This window comes from Pteronotus mesoamericanus, unplaced genomic scaffold (assembly GCF_021234165.1).
Source record: "Pteronotus mesoamericanus isolate MK-2021 breed Mesoamerican mustached bat unplaced genomic scaffold, CSHL_Meso_final contig_164, whole genome shotgun sequence".
Taxonomy (NCBI): domain Eukaryota; kingdom Metazoa; phylum Chordata; class Mammalia; order Chiroptera; family Mormoopidae; genus Pteronotus; species Pteronotus mesoamericanus.
Genome location: NW_026555065.1, coordinates 14,721,939 through 14,743,015, shown reverse-complemented (window position 1 = coordinate 14,743,015; position 21,077 = coordinate 14,721,939). Strand labels below are relative to the sequence as shown.

At 36.9% G+C, this 21,077-nt stretch overlaps 1 protein-coding gene across 2 annotated transcripts in view; it reads left to right on the top strand.

Annotated features, from left to right (window-relative positions):
* Positions 1–19,814, top strand: part of MAPK6 (mitogen-activated protein kinase 6) — a 36,479-nt gene extending 16,665 nt beyond the window's left edge. For both annotated transcript variants that reach the window (XM_054565418.1, XM_054565419.1), the window contains exons 2-6: positions 1,348–2,534; positions 3,953–4,097; positions 11,071–11,235; positions 14,927–15,128; positions 17,433–19,814. In XM_054565418.1, the coding sequence (XP_054421393.1) occupies positions 1,980–2,534; positions 3,953–4,097; positions 11,071–11,235; positions 14,927–15,128; positions 17,433–18,534 (2,169 nt within the window). In that variant the 5' untranslated portion in view covers positions 1,348–1,979 and the 3' untranslated portion in view covers positions 18,535–19,814. The remainder of the gene's footprint in view (positions 1–1,347; positions 2,535–3,952; positions 4,098–11,070; positions 11,236–14,926; positions 15,129–17,432) is intronic.
* The last annotated feature ends 1,263 nt before the right edge of the window (positions 19,815–21,077 follow it).

Here is a 21,077-nt window from a genome sequence, read left to right as displayed (position 1 = left end):
AACACCTGGTGTGTTGGGGCGTTCTAGCGGTTCTCTTAAGCCACAGCTGAAGGTGATGGAAGTTCGCATTGCCTTTAAATGATTGTCCCTTTGAATAAAGGAATATTACATCTTCACCTTGTGTCACCTTTTAGATCAAAAGTCAGCAACAGGAAGCTTTTCCATTTAGGGGTTAGGCTTATTACTTGCATATACATTTAAATGAGCTCCTACCTTGGCCTCCTACTTGTTTCTCAGACAGGAGATGCACACTCACCTTCAGTGCTAGTCCCTCTGTCTGGAACAGTTACTCCCACCTAACATCCCTGAGGCCCGTCCACTCCTGTACTTCCTCCTTTAGAGCTTTGTTCCAGTACCAGAGAGGCACTCCCTAATCAACCCCGCCCCCTTTGTTTTTCCCACAACACTTACTGCCCCAACATCTGTGTGTGTTTGCTTGTCAGCCTACCTTCCCCCAGTATAATATGCACTCTTCATATACATACCACTCAGCTCTATAAGATTCTAATAATTTGTCATACTTATGTTTTTCAAGAAGAAATAGCACATTAAAGATATATTTCAAGCATACTGTGTAATCCTACCCTGATTCTAATCCCTTCCCTCATTCCTCAAGGAAATGAGAATTTGTTACCAATCTCATGCCTGTTTTTTATACTTTTGGTACCTATGCACCCATAAAATAGAGTTATTTTGTGTGTTTATGGACCTGATAAAACTGGTTTCAGCATGCACATTTCTATCTGCAATTTATTTTTTAAATTTAGTGTATATTTAGTGATTTCAACTATCTCTTCATTTTTATTACTATATAGTAGTCCACTAAATGAATGTAACTCATCTTATTTTTTCGGTATTCTGTTGTTGAAAGTTTAGGTGTCTTTAATATTTCACCAGTACAAAAAAAAAAGTGAGCGTTTTGATTAATTTTCAAGCATTTCTGTAGAAAGTGGTGTTTGAAGGGCAATTGCTAAGTCAAGTGGGCTATTTATTCTTTTGTGTTACTGACATCTTAACCCTCAAAAAATTCTGATGAATTCTTTAAAAATATTCTGAATTTCCCTTCCTTAATCATTGGCATTTAAGAAAAGACACGACCTAATGAACCTAAATATTACAAAGAACCTAGTGTGGTGAGATCTGGAGTCTGAGCCTCAGATGTGAATTACTTGCAATACAGATAGCTATTTTTGATTGACGGTAATCTTAACATTTAATGACTACAAAATAAATTTAATGTACCAGTAATAGTTTATAGGTAAATGCCCAATTCGGGTCATTTTACGCAGTTGAAGAAAAGAATATTTCCTGCAATGGTAACTACTCTCTCTTTTTCTCATCCCCTAGATTGTATCAGAGTAAGATGGACGGTAGCTTTGATTGTGATTGTGGTGAGCTGGAGCCACCTGATCACTAACAAAAGACATCTGTTAACCAACAGCTGCCAGGGCTTCCTGTTGAAATACACAGCAACAAAGGAAGAAAAGAAGCAAAACGGAAATAGTGCTTACTGGCACCTTAGAACGATGCTGCTCAGGACCAGTCCAACACTGAATGTATCTGCACTGTGAGGAGAATGTTCATAGAAGCCTGTCGTGTGCATATTTATTCACATTTTTGTTAAATGTTAAATCGTTTAGCACAGTAAATCTGAGTGCATAGTATGTCATTTCATTCCGTTTGAGTTTCTCGAGTGTTTTCTTTAAATGTCTGCAGAGTTGCTGCCCCTTTCTTGAACTATGAGTACTGCAATCTTTTTAATTCTCAATATGAGGAGAGCTTTTTGAGCTTTAAATCTAAGGGGAACTCAACAGGCCTGGTTGGCATATGCAATGAACATCAAGATACCATCTTGCTGTGGAAGCAAAATTATTTTTCTTCTCCCTTTTTGAAAGATCTTTCCTTTTGATGCCAGTTTTCTTCCTTGTTTACACAAGTTCAACAATTCGAAAGGAAAAGGCAATAGTAAGAGTTTCAAAATGGCAGAGAAATTTGAAAGTCTCATGAACATTCATGGTTTTGATCTGGGCTCTAGGTATATGGACTTAAAACCATTGGGTTGCGGAGGCAATGGCTTGGTTTTTTCTGCTGTAGACAATGACTGTGACAAAAGAGTAGCCATCAAGAAAATTGTCCTTACTGATCCCCAGAGTGTCAAACATGCTCTACGTGAAATCAAAATTATTAGAAGACTTGACCATGATAACATTGTGAAAGTGTTTGAAATTCTTGGTCCTAGTGGAAGCCAGTTAACAGACGATGTGGGCTCTCTTACCGAACAGAACAGTGTTTACATTGTTCAGGAGTACATGGAGACAGACTTGGCTAATGTGCTGGAGCAGGGCCCTTTACTGGAAGAGCATGCCCGGCTTTTCATGTATCAGCTGCTACGTGGGCTCAAATATATTCACTCTGCAAACGTACTGCACAGAGATCTCAAACCAGCTAATCTTTTCATTAATACTGAAGACTTGGTGCTGAAGATAGGTGACTTTGGTCTTGCGCGGATCATGGATCCCCATTATTCCCATAAGGTATGTGGAAAGCCAGCTGAGACAGACTTTTACTGATGTACATCATTAGGAATAGGTACTTTTGTATTTCCTTTATATATTGTGGCAGAATTTTTAGTTAGTTGTATTCAACTTTACATAGTACCTTTTCTTCTGATAGAGATTTTTCATTCACAGTGTCTGATGTTTGAAATGAAGGTCGAGTGGGATTCTAATTAAATACAAATTCCTAAAAATGTATGGTTATTTATTATAATTGAAATTCTCCATTATTTAAAGGTAAAATACATTCTTCTGTGTTTAGGGCAGAATTGTGGTCCTACCTGAAGGTAAGAGAAGATGCTATCTCAAATTTTAGGTCTTCTGTTTGAGTCTATAAAACAGGCATTAAGACTAGCCAAAAGGATTCCTAGTAGCTTTGTCTTAGGTAACTAGCTTTTGTACAAGAACTTAATATTTTCCAAGTCAAACCCTGGTCTTTTAGTTTTCAAACGAAATGATGTTCAGGACTCTGATGTTCAGAAAATAAAAGTGGACCTGCCTTGGTTATAAAGTACCCCTAGGAGTCCTGTTTGCTTAGCTCCCATAACCCATATCTAAAATCTTTGCATTCACATGTATCATCTCACGTTAAGTATAACTTAATTTAAAACAACAACAACAACATAGAAATTGAGAATTAAAATGAAATGAATGACACATCCTCTTTGTGGGTAGCAGTGAAGTATTGTGGAGACAACACTGAACAACTGAACAGAGTTACACTATCTAAAATTGAATTCCATTTCTACATGTATCTAAGCTATACGACCTTAGGCAAATTGCTTAATCTCTCTGTTGTTGCCCTCGCAGATGGAGCTAATATCTACCATCGTAATTTCTCTGGGTTGTTTGAGGATGAAATAAGGCAATATATGTATAACTGTTTTTTCAAATGCTTATAAATGTAAAGTAGTGAAGTTGTTAGGAATGGGATGTGTAATGGAACCTTGTCCCTTGGGTTGTCAGTAAGGAGGTTGGCATTGGTTTATAAGCAGCACCTCTGGTGCTCTTTCTTACCTTTCACTGATTTGAAGCATTCCTGCTCCTTAATTAACAAGACTTACAGTGAAAAATAGCTTCTGTTCTGAAACATGTTTTGAGTGTGTGGCCTACAATTATAGTATGTTTTGGTAAGCATCATAAGATTATGTGAGCATCATCTTATAGATGGTATATCCCAGAGGGAGTTTAACCTCAAAATTTCAAGAGCCTTGAAAATCGGTGTAGAAATCAACAGTATTGTTTTAGTATTTAACAATTAGGAGTTTTTGTGTGTTTTTTGTTTTGTTTTGTTTTTTGTTTTTTTTTTGTAGATCAAGGATTCTTTAATGAATCAAGTTATGTGCTGTTATTCAGCTACAGTAACAAATTAAAGTATGTTTTTATTTCTTTTTCAGGGTCATCTCTCTGAAGGATTGGTTACTAAATGGTACAGATCTCCACGCCTTTTACTTTCTCCTAATAATTATACTAAAGCCATTGACATGTGGGCTGCAGGCTGCATCTTTGCTGAAATGCTGACTGGTAAAACCCTCTTTGCAGGTTAGAAATTTAAAATACATGGGGAAAATTTCCCAAGAGAAAAACTTTTGTATATATCTATGAAGAAAGATTTATAACAATTTATTATAGTCTGGAATGTTAAAATATAAAATGGTATTTTTAATATTTAAAAAATTGAGAAAACTCATTTACAAATTCACTGAATTCTTCACTCAGTAAATTTAGTCAGAATTCTAGTGTTCTTTTTTATATGTTATTTCTTAAATATAATTTTATATTTCATAGCTCCATAATACTTGTTGGTAATCTGTGTTAAATGGTATGTGAGTTGCCTCATGCTGTCAGTTTTTGTCACTTACTGGTGAAATTTTTTAGCTATTAAAAATTTAGTAATTCTTTCTTTGCCTGCCCTGCCCAATCATCCTTGTTGCTTGAGCTGCCATATACTGTTGTTTGACTACTGTGACCATTCAGAAACAACCAAACAAGTAATTTTTTTGCTGAGTTTAGTGCTATGAGGAAGTCTAAAGTGTAAGAGAATTCAGTCAAGCAGGGGGAAGAAGTGAATAACCCATAAAAAAACACCAAGTCTCATACAACAAAGTATGGGTTTATATAAAATTACTTAGTACAGCCTGTAAGAGCTGCAAATTTAGAGAAGCGACATCTGTGATGACTGGAACAGAAGACAAAGGAGTCAGGATTTTTGACTACAGAGGAGTAGTGAAGAATTTTGATAGGTGAAAAGAGAGAAGAAGTGGTATCTATTTAAGGGTGTCTATGTAAATAAGAGCATGAGCCTGGTATCTTCATGAAGTAGTGAGAAAAGTTTGATGAAAGCAAGGTGTCAAATAATAGTGAAACTATTTATGTCTGGTTAAGATGGGCCAGAACATTTAGAAAGTAGGCAGAGGAGTTTCCATTTGAAAAACTAGGAAATAGTAAGGTACTGAAGATAGTTTTAGTTAAAGAAGTGAGGTAATGACAATTTAGGTCTTTTCCTCTCTTTTGACATTACTTTCCCCACCTCCTCTAACCAATCTTAGAGGGGCCTTCCCACCACTCCCAGTTTGTGCTAAGAACAGAAGGAAGGGAATAGAACAGAGTCTGCTTACAAAAGAAGGATTAATGAAAGAAAGATTAGTGTGCATAAGAGAGCATTGCTGAAGAAAGGATGGTATGCATAAATACTCTTAAATTTTTTTAAATACTGATACTTGTAGCCCATAGCTTATATAACATTAACCAATTCTTTGTAATTTTTCCCTAAATTTATTTAAAATTTCTTTCATGATGTATGATAGTGATTGGATTTCATTGTAGAAAACTATGAGAAAGTATCAGTAATTATTGGGCATTAAATTGTTAAGTGGTTTGAATTTTTTCCAAGGAATATATTGTAATTAGAGGTTATAGTCCTGATATTCAAGTACCTTTGACATATATAAAATAATTATTATATTATTTGTTGTGTGACAAATCACCTCAAAACTCAGTGACGTAAACAACAGTTATTATCTCAGTTTCTGTGGGTCAGGAACTTGAGAATAGCTTAGCCAGCTAGTTCTAGCTTAGCTTTGCGTAGTGAAGATGTTGGTTAGGGCGGCTGTCATTTGAAGCCTTGCCTGGGTAGGAGGCCCCCCTTTTAGACAGCTTGCTCACATGGCGTTATCAGGAGTCCTCAGTTCTCACTATGTGGGCTTCTCCATAGGATTGCTTGAGTGTCTTCACAATATGGCAGCTGGTTTCCTCCAGAAGACTTAATGATCCAGAAGAGAGAACAATGAAGGTTAACATCTTTTCTTAAAAAAATTGTATCAAAATATAATTCACAGACTTCTGGTCAAGATGGAGGTGTAGGTAGACATGCCTCACGTCCTTGTGCAACCACAAAAAGAGTTACAACTAAATCTCAAAACAAATAACACCCAGAACTGTCAAAATTGAACTGTATGGAAGTCCAACAACCAAGGATTTAAAGAGCCACGTTCATCCAGATGGGTAGGAGGGGCAGAAATGCAGAGGCGGGGGTGGAGGCAAGGAGAAATAGTGTGGTGTAAAGTGGCGGTGGCAATGGAATAGGCATAGGTGGTCTCACATTCACGTGTGCTGGATAAAAATTAGAAGGGATATCTTGGGAGTATGCGATCCCAGCCCCAAGCCAGACTGCACAGCCCAGGGTGTCAGTGCCAGGAAGATAGATCCCTATAACTTCTGGCTGTAAAAACCAGTAGGGGTTGGGGTGGTGGAAGAAATGGCCAGATTTTCAGGAAACTCTGCTTGAAGAGCCCACATGGTCTTAAAACATATGCAAACCCACCCATTCTGGGATTCAACAGTTGGAAGGGTGCCAGCTGCATATGGGGAGTGGGTGAAGTGACTGGAAATGGGGTGAGTGCCAGGCAGACCCCAGAAGCCAAGCCGAGGCACAGTCTCCTCTCTGAGCCCTCCCCCCACACAGCCACAAAGCTGTGAAGCAGGTTGCCCTACTGTGGTGATTACATAAGGCTCTGCCCCACACAATTTACAGGTGCCTTTTACAGGGAGTCAAAGCAGCTCTACCTAATACACAGAAACAAACACAGGGAGGCTGCCAAATTGAGGAGACACAGAAATATGACCCAAATGAAAGAACAGAACGAAACCCCAGGAAAAGAACTAAATGAAACAGAGATAGTCAACCTATTAGATGCAGAGGTCAAAACACTGGTGATCAGGATGCTCAAAGAACTCATTGAGTATGGCAACAACATGAAGGAAGAAATGAAGGTTACACTAAGTGAAATAAAAATCTGCAGGGAACCAACAGTGAAGGTCAACGATTTGGAACATAAGGAAGAAGTAAACATTCAACCAGAAGAGAAAGGAGAAACAATTCAAAAAAATGAGAGAATAAGATTCTGGGACATCACCAAATATTCCAATGTCCAAATCACAGGGATGCCCAGAAGGAGAAAAGGAAGAGCAGGAAATTGAAAACTTTTTTGAAAAAATAATGAAAGAAAACTTCCCTAATGTGGCGAAAGAAATAGACATACAAGTCCAGGAAGCACAGAGAGACTAAACAAGTTGGACTCAAAGAGGACCACACCAAGACACATTGTAATTAAAATGCCAAAGGTTTAAGATAAAGAGAGAATCTTAAAAGCAACAAGAGAAAAGAAGAGAGTTACCTACAAAGGAGTGCCCATAGAACTATCAGCTGATTTCTCAAAAGAAACTTTGTAGGCAAGAAGTATTCAAAATGATGAAAAACAAGGATCTAGTACCTAGACTACTCTGTCCAGCAAAGCTATCATTTAGAATGGGAGGGCAGATAAAGTGCATCTTAGACAAGGTAAAGCCAAAGGAGTTCATCATCACCAAGCCATAATTATATGAAATGTTAAAGGGACTTATTTAAGAAAACGAAGATTGAAACCATTAAAAAGGCAACAAATTCACAACTATCAACAACTGAATCTAAACAAAAGAAGAACAAACTAAGCCAACAACCAGAAGGGGAACAGAATCATATGTATGGAGATCATTGGAGAGTTATTACCCGGGAGGGGGAAGGGAGAGAGTGGGGGAAAGGGTGCAGGGATTAAAAAGCATAATTGGGTAGGTACAAAATAGAAAGGAAGATACTAAGAATAGTATAGGAGATGGAGAAGCCAAAGAACTTACATGCATGACCCATGGACAGCAACTAATGGGGGGATTGTGGGAGGGAAGGGGGTACTGGGCCGAGGGGGGGCAAAGGGAAAAATTGGGACAACTGTAGTAACAATAAAATATACTTTTAAAAAAGATAATTCATACCATGCAATTCACCCACCCAAAATATACAGTTCAATATTTTTTAAGTGTAGTCACGGGGCCTTATAACCGTCTAATTTTAGAACATTTTCCCCCTTCTAAAAGATACCTTGTAACATTAGCAGTGTCATATGATAACTCTATGTTTAACTTTTTGAAGAAATGCCAGACCATTTTCCAAAGCAGTTGTACCATTTTACATTCCCATTAGCAATGTATGAGTTCCAATTTCTTCACATTCTCACCAATACTTATTAAGTGTAGTCTCTCCTATTTTCTGACTTTTTTGGATGTGAGGTAGTAATAGGAAGTAGTATTTCATTGTGGTTTTGATTTGCATTTCCCTGATGACTAAAGATGTTGAGCATATGTTTATTGGCAATACCTACTTCAGAGAAATATCTATCCAGACCCATTGACTACTTTTTAGTTGGGTTGTCTTTTTATAATTGAGGTGTAAGAGTTCTTTACGTACTCTGGATATAGATCACATACCAAGTACATCATTTGCACATATTTTCTCTCATTTACAGATTATCTTTTCATTTTCTTTATGGCGTCTTTTGAAACACAGATTTTAATTATGATTAAGTCCAATTTATCTGGGTGGTTTTTTTTTTTTTTGGTCCCGTCTCTTTTTGATGTCATATGTATAAAACTGTTGTCTAACCCCTAAGAGTTTTATAGTTTTAGCTTTTATTTATTTAAATTGATTCGAGAGAGAGAGAGGAAGGGAGGTGGGGTGGGAAGACAGAAAGAAAAACATTTGTTGTTCCACTTATTTGTACTTTCATTGGCTGCTTCCTGCATATTCCCTGACCAGAGATTAAACCTGCAACTTTGGCATGTTTGGGACTATGCTCTAACCAGCTGAGCTACCCAGCCAGGGCTATAGATTTAGCTTTTAAATTTAGGTATGAGATTCATTGTGAGTTAATTTTTATGCATGGTGTGAGGTAAGGGTTCAACCTTTTCTTTTTTTTGCATGTTAATTGTCTAGTTATTCTAGCACCATTTGTGCAAAATATTATTCTGTATTCATTGAATTGCTCTGACTCTCTTGTCAAAAATTAGTTGGCCCTGAACGCAAAATATCTTTGTGACCTGGACTCAAAAGCAACGCACTGTCACCTCAGCTTTACTTTATGTGCTAGAAGCAAGTCACCAAGTACACTTCACTCAAGGGGAGGGGAATTGTATTCTACCCTTCAAAGGGAAGAGTAACAAAGCATTTGTGGATCTGTTTTAAAGCTACCACAATAATTGTATCAAGAAAACAGACATTTAATTTGTTTAATTTAGAATCATTAGATTATGCTCTGAGTTGTGTGAAATGGGGTCAGAACTTACTGCTGTATTGATTATACAAAGGTGGTGTATTTTTAGATGTTCATTTGGTGTATTCAGACATTGCTTATGTGTAGCAATAAAAAGAATTAGATTAAAAAACCATCTCTAACATAATTTTGATTGTAAACCCATGTAAACTTGAAACATTTAATGGAATTGTTTGTGAAATTTTTTGAAAGATCCAGTTGTAGTTTCCTTCTAAAGCTTTATTGGTGAATTTGTGAACATTCAATAAAAACAGTAAGAGGGAGATGTAAGTGTTTTAGGTATAGGCCCCAAATGAACAGAGCAATAAATGGGGCAAGTTCTAAGCGTACATTGGAAATCTGTGTATTTTTGCCCTGTAGGAAGTGCCCTAGTCATATTTTTTTGGTGCATCTTAATATGTATCTGTTGGATGTCTAATAGCTTTTCAAATTTAACCTTTTCAGAACTGAACTCCTCATATTTCTCCCTCACACTGCTTGCTGCCTTCCTCATCATAGCAAACCCAAACCACTTTTTAGTTGCTTAGGTCAAAATCTTGGCATTGTCCTTCACCTTTGTTAGTACAGATCCTGTGAGCTTTTTCTTTAAAATATATCTAGAATCTAACTGCTTATTATCACTACCCGCTTTCCTCCAGTTCAGTCAGCCATGAATGTCTCTCCCGGTCTAATGCAGGATCATCTAACTAGCTTTCCTGCTTCAATATTTGCTAGCTGTAGTCTAGTTACCACATAGCAACTATAGAAGTTCTCTGAAAACAGAAATCAGATCATGTCATTTCCCTGCTCGGACTCTGTAATGGCTTCCGGTCCAATTCAGGATAAAGCAGACCCTTTGTATTCTGGTACCACAGTGACCTCATCTCTGGTATTTCCCCCCAGCCATCTATTTCAGTTACACTTGCCTAATTGTTTCTTAGACATGCCAAGCTTACTATCTCCTCAGGGCCTTTGGGCGTTTTCCCACTTTCTGGAATCCCCTTCCTCTATGTGAATGTATGGTGTGTTCCCTAATTTCGTTAACTTTTGGCTTCTCAGTGAGGTATTCCTCAGTTATCTTGTATGTATGAACAGTCCTACCCCCAGCAGTCCTCCTTCCACCATAGCTTACTCTAATTTTCTTCATAGCATTTGTCACCATTTGAAATAAATGTTTACAGTTATTTTCTGTTTTCCTCCACTAGATTGTAAGCTCCTGAAGGTAGGGACTTGGTCTGTTCTGTTTTACAGCTATATTCTAAAGTGCTGGCGTATAAGTGGGCACTCAAAAAAAATCTGAATTTCTAGAAATTAGTGGAAAAGGAAACTGAATGGGTTTTTCTCTCTTTTTTCTATTTTGTCATCCATTTCGCCTAAATGTTCCTCTTTTATTTCTTTAATGGTGTTGAAATGCTTACTGAGCCTGACACATAACTATAAAACTTTTTGTTTCACAAATCTAGTTCAACCTTCTATTTTATTGATGATGAAATTAAGTCATCACCATGTGAAGTATTCCCAAAGTTTTAGCCACTTAGATAGTGGTACAGCTAAGAGTAGACTATAAGTCTTTTGAATCACAATTCATTGATTTTTTTCACTACTTTGTGATACCTTACTGTGAGACCGACCTCAAGAGTCAGTATCTTACAGAAACAAAGAGCTAAAACTAAATATAGTAGTGAGTAGAAATTGAAATTAATAGGCTTTTTGAGAAGATAGATGATATTCAAAAACAGTGAAATCTGCTGATTAATGATTCAGTTAAAACCATTTTTCCCCCCAGTGGTCATTATAATATTTTAGTTTCTTACAGCTTTAGACTGTGTTTATTGTGTTTGTTTATATTCTCTCCCTCTCTGTCTCTCTCTCTTTTTTTTTTTAATATCACTCAGGTGCACATGAACTTGAACAGATGCAGCTGATTTTAGAATCTATTCCTGTTGTACATGAGGAAGATCGCCAGGAGCTTCTCAGCGTAATTCCAGTTTACATTAGAAATGACATGACTGAGCCACACAAACCTTTAACTCAGCTGCTTCCAGGAATTAGTCGAGAAGGTATTGTGACTCAGGAATAACCATTAGGAATTGGGGGGGTGGGGGGAGGTGTGTGTATAACTAAGCAGGATCTGTGTAGGAAGCTTTAGCTTTTTATCCTTAGATATATGGATTTCTCCTAAATAGTCTAGATAGTTAAGGTATACCTAACATTTAAACTCGCGCTTTCCCTTTTTTTGGCCTGGCATTTAGGCTGGGATCTGTTTCTTTGCTCCTTTAAATAATTTTCCAGATTGCAAAAGTTTGTTCCTCTTTTTTGGCTTTAACTCCTTTTACTTTTATAGTTTATACCTCTGATTATCTACCACAGGTGAGTGTATTGAATAACTGGCACTCGCTAATAAGCTGGAATGGAGTTCCCTAAGTAAGTGTGGGTGTGAGTAAGACTGTGATTTAGAAATGGAAGAGTGAATTTAGGTGGGTGGTGGGGCAGGGGGAGCAAAGGCTTAGGACAAGAAGGAGGTGGAGGGATAAGCAAAATTCCATAACGAGCAAACATATTACATAAGAGTTTGTGGATTGGTATTAGAAGTATTAGGTGCTAAAGTGAGAGTTTGTGCAAGGTTGAAAGTGTAGGAACTTGGAGAGAATCAAAGCTTTGTTAACCATTAAAGCAATTAATATCGTGTCTCAAAATAGTGACATATCTTTAGATTTGATATTATAAATAAGATACAAAAGTCTTTAACTCTTGTAATCTGTAATGACATTTTTTCAGGAAGAGCATTATACATGGAAAAAATCTATTTAAAAAGTTGATCATGTCTTACATCTTTAAGAATTATACTGTATTAAGATGCATCAATGTCAGGATTGTATAATTCTGTCATAAATCAAAAAGTTAGAGATATATAGTTTCCTAAACATCTTAAAACTTTCTCTGAGTTAGACATTTACTATTCATATCACCAAGTCTGATCATTCTCTGTGGTTCAGGTGAGTGTGTGTCAAAGTGTTTTAAAGTAGCAGATGTTTTGAGAAGTAGGCAGTAGATAGCAAAATCATGTTAACATGGTCTCCCCCACCCCCGCCTCAAATGTGCTTGGAACTGATGTAGTAAATGCTTAAATAAAAATTAGCTGTATTTAGTTTCAACAGGTTCCGTGGGCTTCCTTCTAAGTAGCTTTATGCTCCTGACCAGTCTTCCAGCCTGTCTTCCCAGTCATACTCCATTGCTGGCGCTTGTGCTCCCACCCTGTAGCCAACTGCCATGATACCCCTGTTCATAACTGAACAGTAGGCACGTAGCACTTGACTATGCTGGGGCAGCACTTTAAAAATGCAGGCTATTAAATTAGAATCCAGAGGTGGGGTGGGGAGCACGGCGGCTGTCTTGTGTTTTACAACCCTCTACAGGTATGACCCTGCTCAGCCAGGCTGAAAGACGCTGCTTAGAGATGAGGTGGTTAGGCTCTGGAGTAAGTCATTGGTTCTGTTGCTCTGCCTAATCAAAAGAAACAAGCTAGAAATGTAGAACATTGCTGTTGAAACATTTATAATCTAGCTAAATTTGCATCTTTTTTTCCTTCCCTCATTACGATGGGGATCATGTCTCAGTCAGCTATAAAACAACCTCAATATTTGGCTCATGGCTAGGATTCATTCATAATGTGTTGAAAGACTGTCTTTGATAATGGAGTCATTAAATTAACTAGCTGGGCAAAGATCCTTGTCATTCACAAGTGGCAGAGCAGTGCTCACATACAGGTGCAAGGCAGAACATTTAAAGTTTCTGAGCCTAAAGATTTACTTCATAGATATGCTCCCTATGAATTAACACATTAAGACTACTAGGAACCCTTCTCTGGTTAATGCCTTTAGATGAATACCCTCTATTTCACTTTTCTCCATACTAATCTCTCATCCCCCCTTTCTCTATAGTTTACCACATATATCTACATCTCAGCACACTTCAACACCGTTGTTGCAGATAGACCCACTTCCTCTAGAGCAGTGCTGTTCCATGACACAACCTACGTGGTGGAAATGTGCTATATAGGCATACACTGGGGAGCTCAGCCTGGCTAGTTTCTTTCTTATTTCTTCCTCTTTTTATTTGCTGCCTACAGTTCCCAAATGCTAGGGATTTTACAATCTATTCCACTTGTGTAGTTGACTGCATCTCCTCCTTCATTCTGAGAATGGTGGTGTGTGGAGTCACCATCCATAACTCTGTGCCTTAGAGTCTCTCTTGCCTTGAGACATGTGGAGCCTGGACTAATTAAGACTGACTTTTTCATTTCTTGCATGAGAACCAAGAACAGCTTGATACATTGTGAAATGACCTCCTAGATTAGGGTAAAGAGGGAAGTGGAGAAAGGCAGGGAGCACAGGAAGGAATCTCAGCCCTGGGTGACTGAGAGGCATGAGTACCATTGAGCCTTCGGTTTTCCCTCTTTAATCTTCTTTTAAAATTGATTTTTGAGAGAGAGAGAGAGAGCTTGATTGATTGATTCGTTGTTCCACTTATTTATGCATTCATTTGTTGGTTCCTGTAGGTGCCCTGACTGGGGATTGAGCCTGCAACCTTGGTGTTTCGGGATGATGCTCTAACCAGCTGAGCTACCTGGCCAGGGTCTCTTTATTGGACTGATTTGAGGGTTGAATGCGATAATGTGAATAGGATCTTTTCCAGAGTACGGCTTAGTTTTTAGAAAGAAGGGCTATCTTTTCCTTTGAGACAGAAGGTAAGGATAAGAGGATGTGTTACAGACCATGGTGAAGAAGGAGGAATTGAGATTAATGTGAAATCGGTTTATCTGTTGAGAATGTTAGAGAAGAGAAGATAAAGGGATGGTGTGGAACATTGCTGAGCACGATAGCAAAGGCCAAATTGAAATTGAACAGTATTAATTGGTAGTGAGCCGGATATATGTGATTTTGTATTTAGCTTTCACCAGTACTATATGGCAGGGGAGCGGAGTGGGTGGGGGAGATGACTCAGAGTTGAAGCTTGGTCTAGGTTATATGGCGTATGAATGTGTGGTGGTTGTGGTATAAGAGCAGCCTTTAGGCTGGTGATAGATAGTGTGGTTCAGGTTGGGTAAGGAGTTTAGAAGATCTAACAGACTGAGTTATTGGGAAGAATTGGGTGTATGGTAGATCAGTCAGGGCCCTAAAATAATGAAATGCATTTTGTGATATGCTGGCATGAGATTGGCGTGAGCAGAGATGAACAATTTAGTACAACAGATAGTGAGGTGAAGGAAGGATAGGAGAAAGTCTTTTTCTTAAGCTCTAGACATTATGTTTTTAAATTTTTATATCTTATAAAGTGACTCTGTATCCATTTTTTACATGAAGAAACAAGTTCGGCAAATTTAAGTAACCTAGTAATTTAGTGAAATTAGTGAGTTGTGGACCTGATATTAGAACCTATGTATTGGGTTTAGCCACAATGACATTGCTGTTAGTTGACCATTTTTGACTTACAAAAATGGTAGTTTCCATATGGTTCAAATTAATATACTCCCTTTCTTTTATAACTGGTATAAAAATGAGATTTGGGTACATTTCAAATTTTTACTATGTTTATTTTAATAAATGTCTTTTTAATCTGTAAATCAGGTGAACTAGTTTTATTTCTAAACTTGTATTAATTTACCTTTTAATTGTATAGCCCTTTTGTTTTCCTTTATAGGTTGGTGGAACCTCAGTATAGTTAAGGAGTTTTCTGTGTTTTCTTTTGCAGCACTGGATTTCCTGGAACAAATTTTGACATTTAGCCCCATGGACCGGTTGACAGCAGAAGAAGCGCTTTCCCACCCTTACATGAGTATCTACTCTTTTCCAATGGATGAGCCGATTTCCAGTCATCCGTTTCATATTGAAGATGAAGTTGATGATATTTTGCTGATGGATGAAACTCATAGCCACATTTATAACTGGGAAAGGTAAATTAATCCTAAATTACAAAAATTGTTATTGTGTTTTTAATAAACCGCAATACAGTGAGTTTTATTTTTAAATTATATATACTACAGTGTAGAATTCTTTAAAAATTTAGTAAACGTCTCTTTGGGTTTCTCTTAAACTTATCTTTGAATAGCCATTATGAACTTTAAATATTTAATAGTTACTAGTTAGGATATACATAATAGGAAGAGCTAAATACTACTTTGAAAACATTTTCAAAGCCATTAAGACATGTTTAGTTAATAAAATTATATGATCCTTTAAATGTGCGGGCTGAAGGTTGAAAGTCTAAACCATTTTCCACCATTGCTTTTGTGAATGTAACCGTTTTTAAGATGTTGGATGAGAAGACTCAATCTTATGTGATAAGATATCTCCATAACTGGCTCAAATTTTTACATATAGATTATTATGTCTTAAATATAAATTATATGATATTTATATTCAGATGTTTTTCTCATGACATAAAATTAATTTTGGGATGCTTAACATAGGTTCAGTGTAAAGAACTTTTTTAGTGTGAACAGTATAAAATATCAAAATGGATAACATACATTTTAATTAGAGAATTCCTCAGCCTCCTTTTAGGATTTCTAAATTTCTAGGGAAGTTTGGATAGAATTCTGCTTCAAAGTGGGGTGGTAGCATATAATAACGAATCAATGTTATTTAAATCTTCACGTGATTTTGATAGCTTGGTTTGGGAATCACTAATGTCAAGATTTTATATATTTCCATGTTTAAAAGATAAATGATTGCCAATTAACGATTAAAGTAGTTAATGTTGAAATTAATTTGTTTATCCATCGGTTTTTGTTTGTTTTTTTTTTTACAGATTTTATTGGTTTCTTTTTAGAGAGAGGGGAAGGGAGGGAGAAAGAGGGAGAGAAACATCAGTGTGTGGTTGTCCCCTATGCGTCCCCAACTGGGGACCTGGCCCCGCAACTCAGGCATGTGCCTTGACTGGGAATTGAACTGGCCACCCTTTGATTTGCAAGCCAGCACTTGTTCAACTGAACCACACCAGCCAGGGCAACCCATTGCATTTTTTTACTCCTAAAATGTGGAGGTATTTGTGAATATGTTTACACACATCTGCCAACCACCTTTTTTCCCTTCCACATGCACATTTCTACTCTGTATATACAGTTCTTTCCATACATACCCAAATGTTTTTTAATCTCTACTTTTTTCCTTAAATTTATTGATTTTTAGAGAGAGGAAATGAGAGAGACAAGCAGTGATTTTTGTTGTTCCACTTATTTGTGCATTTGTTCGTTGACTCTTGAATGTGCCCAGACCAAGGAATCTAACCTGCAACCGTCGGCACTCAAACCAACTGAGTTCCCTGGTCAGGGCTCTGCATTTTCTGTCATACTTAGTTAAGGCATCTAATCTCTTTTCTTTTTCCTCCTTCTCCTCTCCCAACCGTTTTTGTGTATGTGTCTCCATCTACTTCTACCTGTGCATGGTGTGGTCACCTTGCTGTGATGTATCAGTAGACAGTAGCAACACATACATATGGAGAGTTTTTTGGTTTTTTTCCCCCCACTTTGTTAATGAAGAGTTCCATGAATTCTTCCTCTCTTTCTAGTATGCTTATTACCAGTAGAGTGAAAATCTGTAAGAGACCTGATTGAGATTAGAGATCTGCGTTTTGTGGCCATACAGTGTTTTGTCTTTGTGTGAAATTGTGTTGGAATTAAACTATAGAGATGCCAGCCATTCAGATGCTTATCTGCAGTTGTGTTTGAGGTGGATGAAAAAATACAATAGAGAACAGAGGAAATAAGTTTGAAATGATACTTGGTCTTATTTAAGAATGGAGGATTCAGCCCTGGTTGGTGTGGCTCAGTGGATTGAGCGCTGGCCTGCGAACCAAAGAGTTGCTTGTTTGATTCCCAGTCAGGGCACATGCCTAGGTTGCAGGCCAGGTCCCCAATGGTGGGTACATGAGAGGCAACCACACATTGATGTTTCTCTCCCTCTCTTTCTCCCTTCCTTTCTCTAAAAGTAAATACATATAACCTTAAAAAAAAGAATGGAGGACTCAGTTTTATTATTATATACTTCATTATTAATTACCAAATATTTCCTCATCTTGTTCTATATTGTAACAGATCTTACCTATTAAGATTATAAAGTTCCTAGAGGGCAGGGAAGGATCATGACTTAGACTCCTACTATCACAGTGCTTTCACTGTGTAAAAGGCACTCAGTGAATTTGGAAGTGAAAGTAGACACCTGGACTAACAGTAATATATTGATTTTTTTTCTTTCAGATACCATGATTGTCAATTTTCAGAGCATGATTGGCCTATACATAACAACTTTGATACTGATGAAGTTCAGCGTGACCCAAGAGCTTTGTCTGATGTCACTGATGAAGAAGAAGTACAAGTTGATCCACGAAAATATTTAGATGGAGATCGTGAAAAGTATTTGGAGGATCCTGCTTTTGATACCAATTACTCTACTGAGCCTTGTTGGCAGTACTCAGATCATCATGAAAACAAATATTGTGATCTGGAGTGTAGCCATACTTGTAACTACAAAATGAGATCATCATCATATTTAGATAACTTAGTTTGGAGAGAGAGTGAAGTTAACCATTACTATGAACCCAAGCTTATTATAGATCTTTCCAATTGGAAAGAACAAAGCAAAGAAAAATCTGATAAGAAAGGCAAGTCAAAATGTGAAAGGAATGGATTGGTTAAAGCCCAGATAGCTCTAGAGGAGGCATCACAGCAACTGGCTGAAAAAGAAAGGGAAAAGAACCAGGGATTTGACTTTGATTCTTTTATTGCAGGAACTATTCAGCTTAGTTCACAACATGAGCCTACTGATGTTGTTGATAAATTAAATGACTTGAATAGCTCAGTGTCCCAATTAGAATTGAAAAGTTTGATATCAAAGTCAGTGAGCCAAGAAAAGCAGGAAAAGGGAATGGCAAATTTGGCTCAGTTAGAAGCCTTGTACCAGTCTTCCTGGGATAGTCAGTTTGTGGGTAGTGGGGATGACTGTTTTCTCATAAATCAGTTTTGTTGTGAGGTGAGGAAGGATGAACAAATTGAGAAGGAAAACACTTACACCAGTTACTTGGACAAGTTCTTTAGTAGGAAAGAAGATACCGAAATGCTAGAAACTGAGCCTGTAGAAGATGGGAAGCTTGGGGAGAGAGGAAATGAGGAAGGGTTTCTGAGTAACAGTGGTGAGTTCCTCTTTAACAAGCAGCTTGAATCCATAGGCATCCCACAGTTTCACAGCCCAGTCGGGTCACCACTTAAGTCAATACAGGCCACACTAACACCTTCTGCTATGAAATCTTCCCCTCAGATTGCGCATAAAACATACAGCAGCATTCTGAAACATCTGAACTAAAACACTCAGCAGACATTTCTCTTTGTATTCTTCATGAAATGTGTTTGTCTTTTATATTACTAGTGTTTAAGTCATTTTTTTTTTTTACTTGAATCAGGTGGTGTCATTTAGAAAGGATTTTATTAGTTCTTGGTTTTTAAATCCAGACTTTTTTTCTACATGTGAGATGGTTTTCATTTTAACTGGCATGTCGTTTGCACACAAAAATAAAGAATAGAGCGAAATAATGCAATGCAGGAGGAGACAAAAAAAATGCACTAAGACAAGTAAAAAACATTCTCTCATAGAACAGTGATCTGTTTTACAGGAAACAAAAATCTTGCCTTGAAATTTACACAGTGAGTCTGTACATAATTGCATGGAAATATCTATTTTTTTCCTGAAACATTTTTCATTCATGAGTATTTTCAAGTTTTTCATACTGTACACATTTCTTAAAACACATGATACCAGCAGCAACTGAAAATGAATGCCGAATTTGGTACACATGTGTTATCTACCTCAAGGTAACAAAAGTATGTGGCAAAACATATACCACCCCTAGTGCTTCACAATATGCACTTCTATTTAGCCAGCGTCTATTGTAGTAAACTGTTCTTAAGATTCACTCACCATTTATAAATGTTCTGGTATGCATTCTTTATAGTGAAGTGTTACTACATCACATCTTATTTATTTTAGCAAATCAGTATATTTTCTGTATTAAATTATAAAAAGTTAACTTAGTTTTTGAGATTTATTTGCAAATACACTTTTTCCATTTGGCACTATGGTTTGTTGCCTACTTAGCTGAATATATAATGTCAGCTTATTCTAAGGCTGTCCACGTACTTAATTTACTTAAGTATTCATTTTAAGTAAAGTGCTCACTGTGTATAGGAATTTGTATTTTGGAGGTGCTTGATCTATCTACAAAGAAAAATTAGGAATTACTTTATTATAAAATGCTCCTAGAAGTCTTAATTGTGTTTATTTTTAAAAAAAAACTGTAATGTTAGACTTGTGTGCATGGAAGTAATTAAGGTACATCATTATTGTAGTTTAAAAGTTGTACATGATAAGACATATTTTGTTTTTACTGTATGTTTTTACTGAATGATCTATTCCCATCCCAAGGCAAGCATGAATAAAATTAGGTTAAATGTAGCATGTGGCATTGCGGTCTCTTAGAATTTGTTTCATCAATTTTATTTTATTGAATACTGTCTGTATCTTTGGTTATCTTGTTTGAAGAAAAAGGACAAATAAAACATGGCCAGCAAATATGGCTCCTGTATAACTCTTTAGGTAATTAAAATTACCTGCTAGAATGAAAATTACTAGCCGAATTTGTGTCTAGTTCCACTTTAGAGCATATTTGAATTGTGGCTATAGTTTATTAGGCTAAAAGGCCTAAAAGAAAAAGGTGTTTTGTTTCCATGCAATTCTTTTTGTTGACTTAAGCCTTCGCATTTAATTATGTAATTATGACTACAGAAGGCTTTTCTGTAGTCATGTGCAGCTTAACTGTAGGTATATGTTCTGAGAAATGCGTCAGTAGGTGATTTTGTTGTGCAAACAGTTCCATTACACAAACCTCAGATGGTATAGCCTACTACACATCTAGGCTGTATGGTATTCCATTGACTTGTATGTGTTGTGTCATTGACTGAAACGTTAGTGGTGTGTGACTGTATTTCAAAACTTAAGATGTGTGTGGAGACTTTGAACTACACCTCCTTTAAATGTATTTGTTTTATGTCTTTCCTTTGCTCAAGAACTTACCCTTTTACCTATCCAAATATAAAACTATTCTTCTTTTAACCTCACTTTTCTGTTTGTCTTCCATCTTTGTTTTGTACAGAGCCAGTTCTAGCACTACCTGAACTTCTTCCTGTCCAAGACATACTCATTGATTTCATCTAGAGTCACAAGCTTTAAAAAAAGCAAATATTATCTGGATGAAGATCATTATCACATGTTGTGAATTTAAATATATACCCAAATTTCCTTAAACAGGCAAGCTCTTAGAGGGGAAGCTTTCAAATTAGATACGATGTTAGTTATGGATTTTCATATATGGTCTTTATTATGTTGAAGTAATTTTCCTCTCATTTCATTGAGTGTTGTTTTTTTTTTAAATCATGAAAAAGTGTTGAATTTTGTCAAATGCTTTTTCTGTGTCAGTTGACGTAGTCATGTGTCTTTTGTCCTTCATTTTGATAATGTGCCTTAAATTGATTTTTATATGTTGAACCATATTGTATTCCAGGTATCCCACTTGGTTGTGGTATATTATTCTTTTACTGTGTTGTTGGATTCAGTTTGCTAGGTTTTTTTAAAATCCTCACCAGAGGACATGCTTATTGATTTTAGAGGGAGGGGGAAGGAGGGGGAGAAACATTGATGGCCGCCACTTGCACATGCCCCAACCAGGGATCAAACCTGCAACCTAGGCATGTTCCTTGACTGGGAATTGAACCTGCAGCCTTTTGGTGTACAGGGTGATCCTCCAATCAGGTGAGCCATTGGGCCACAGCTAGAGATTTATTTTGTTACCTTTG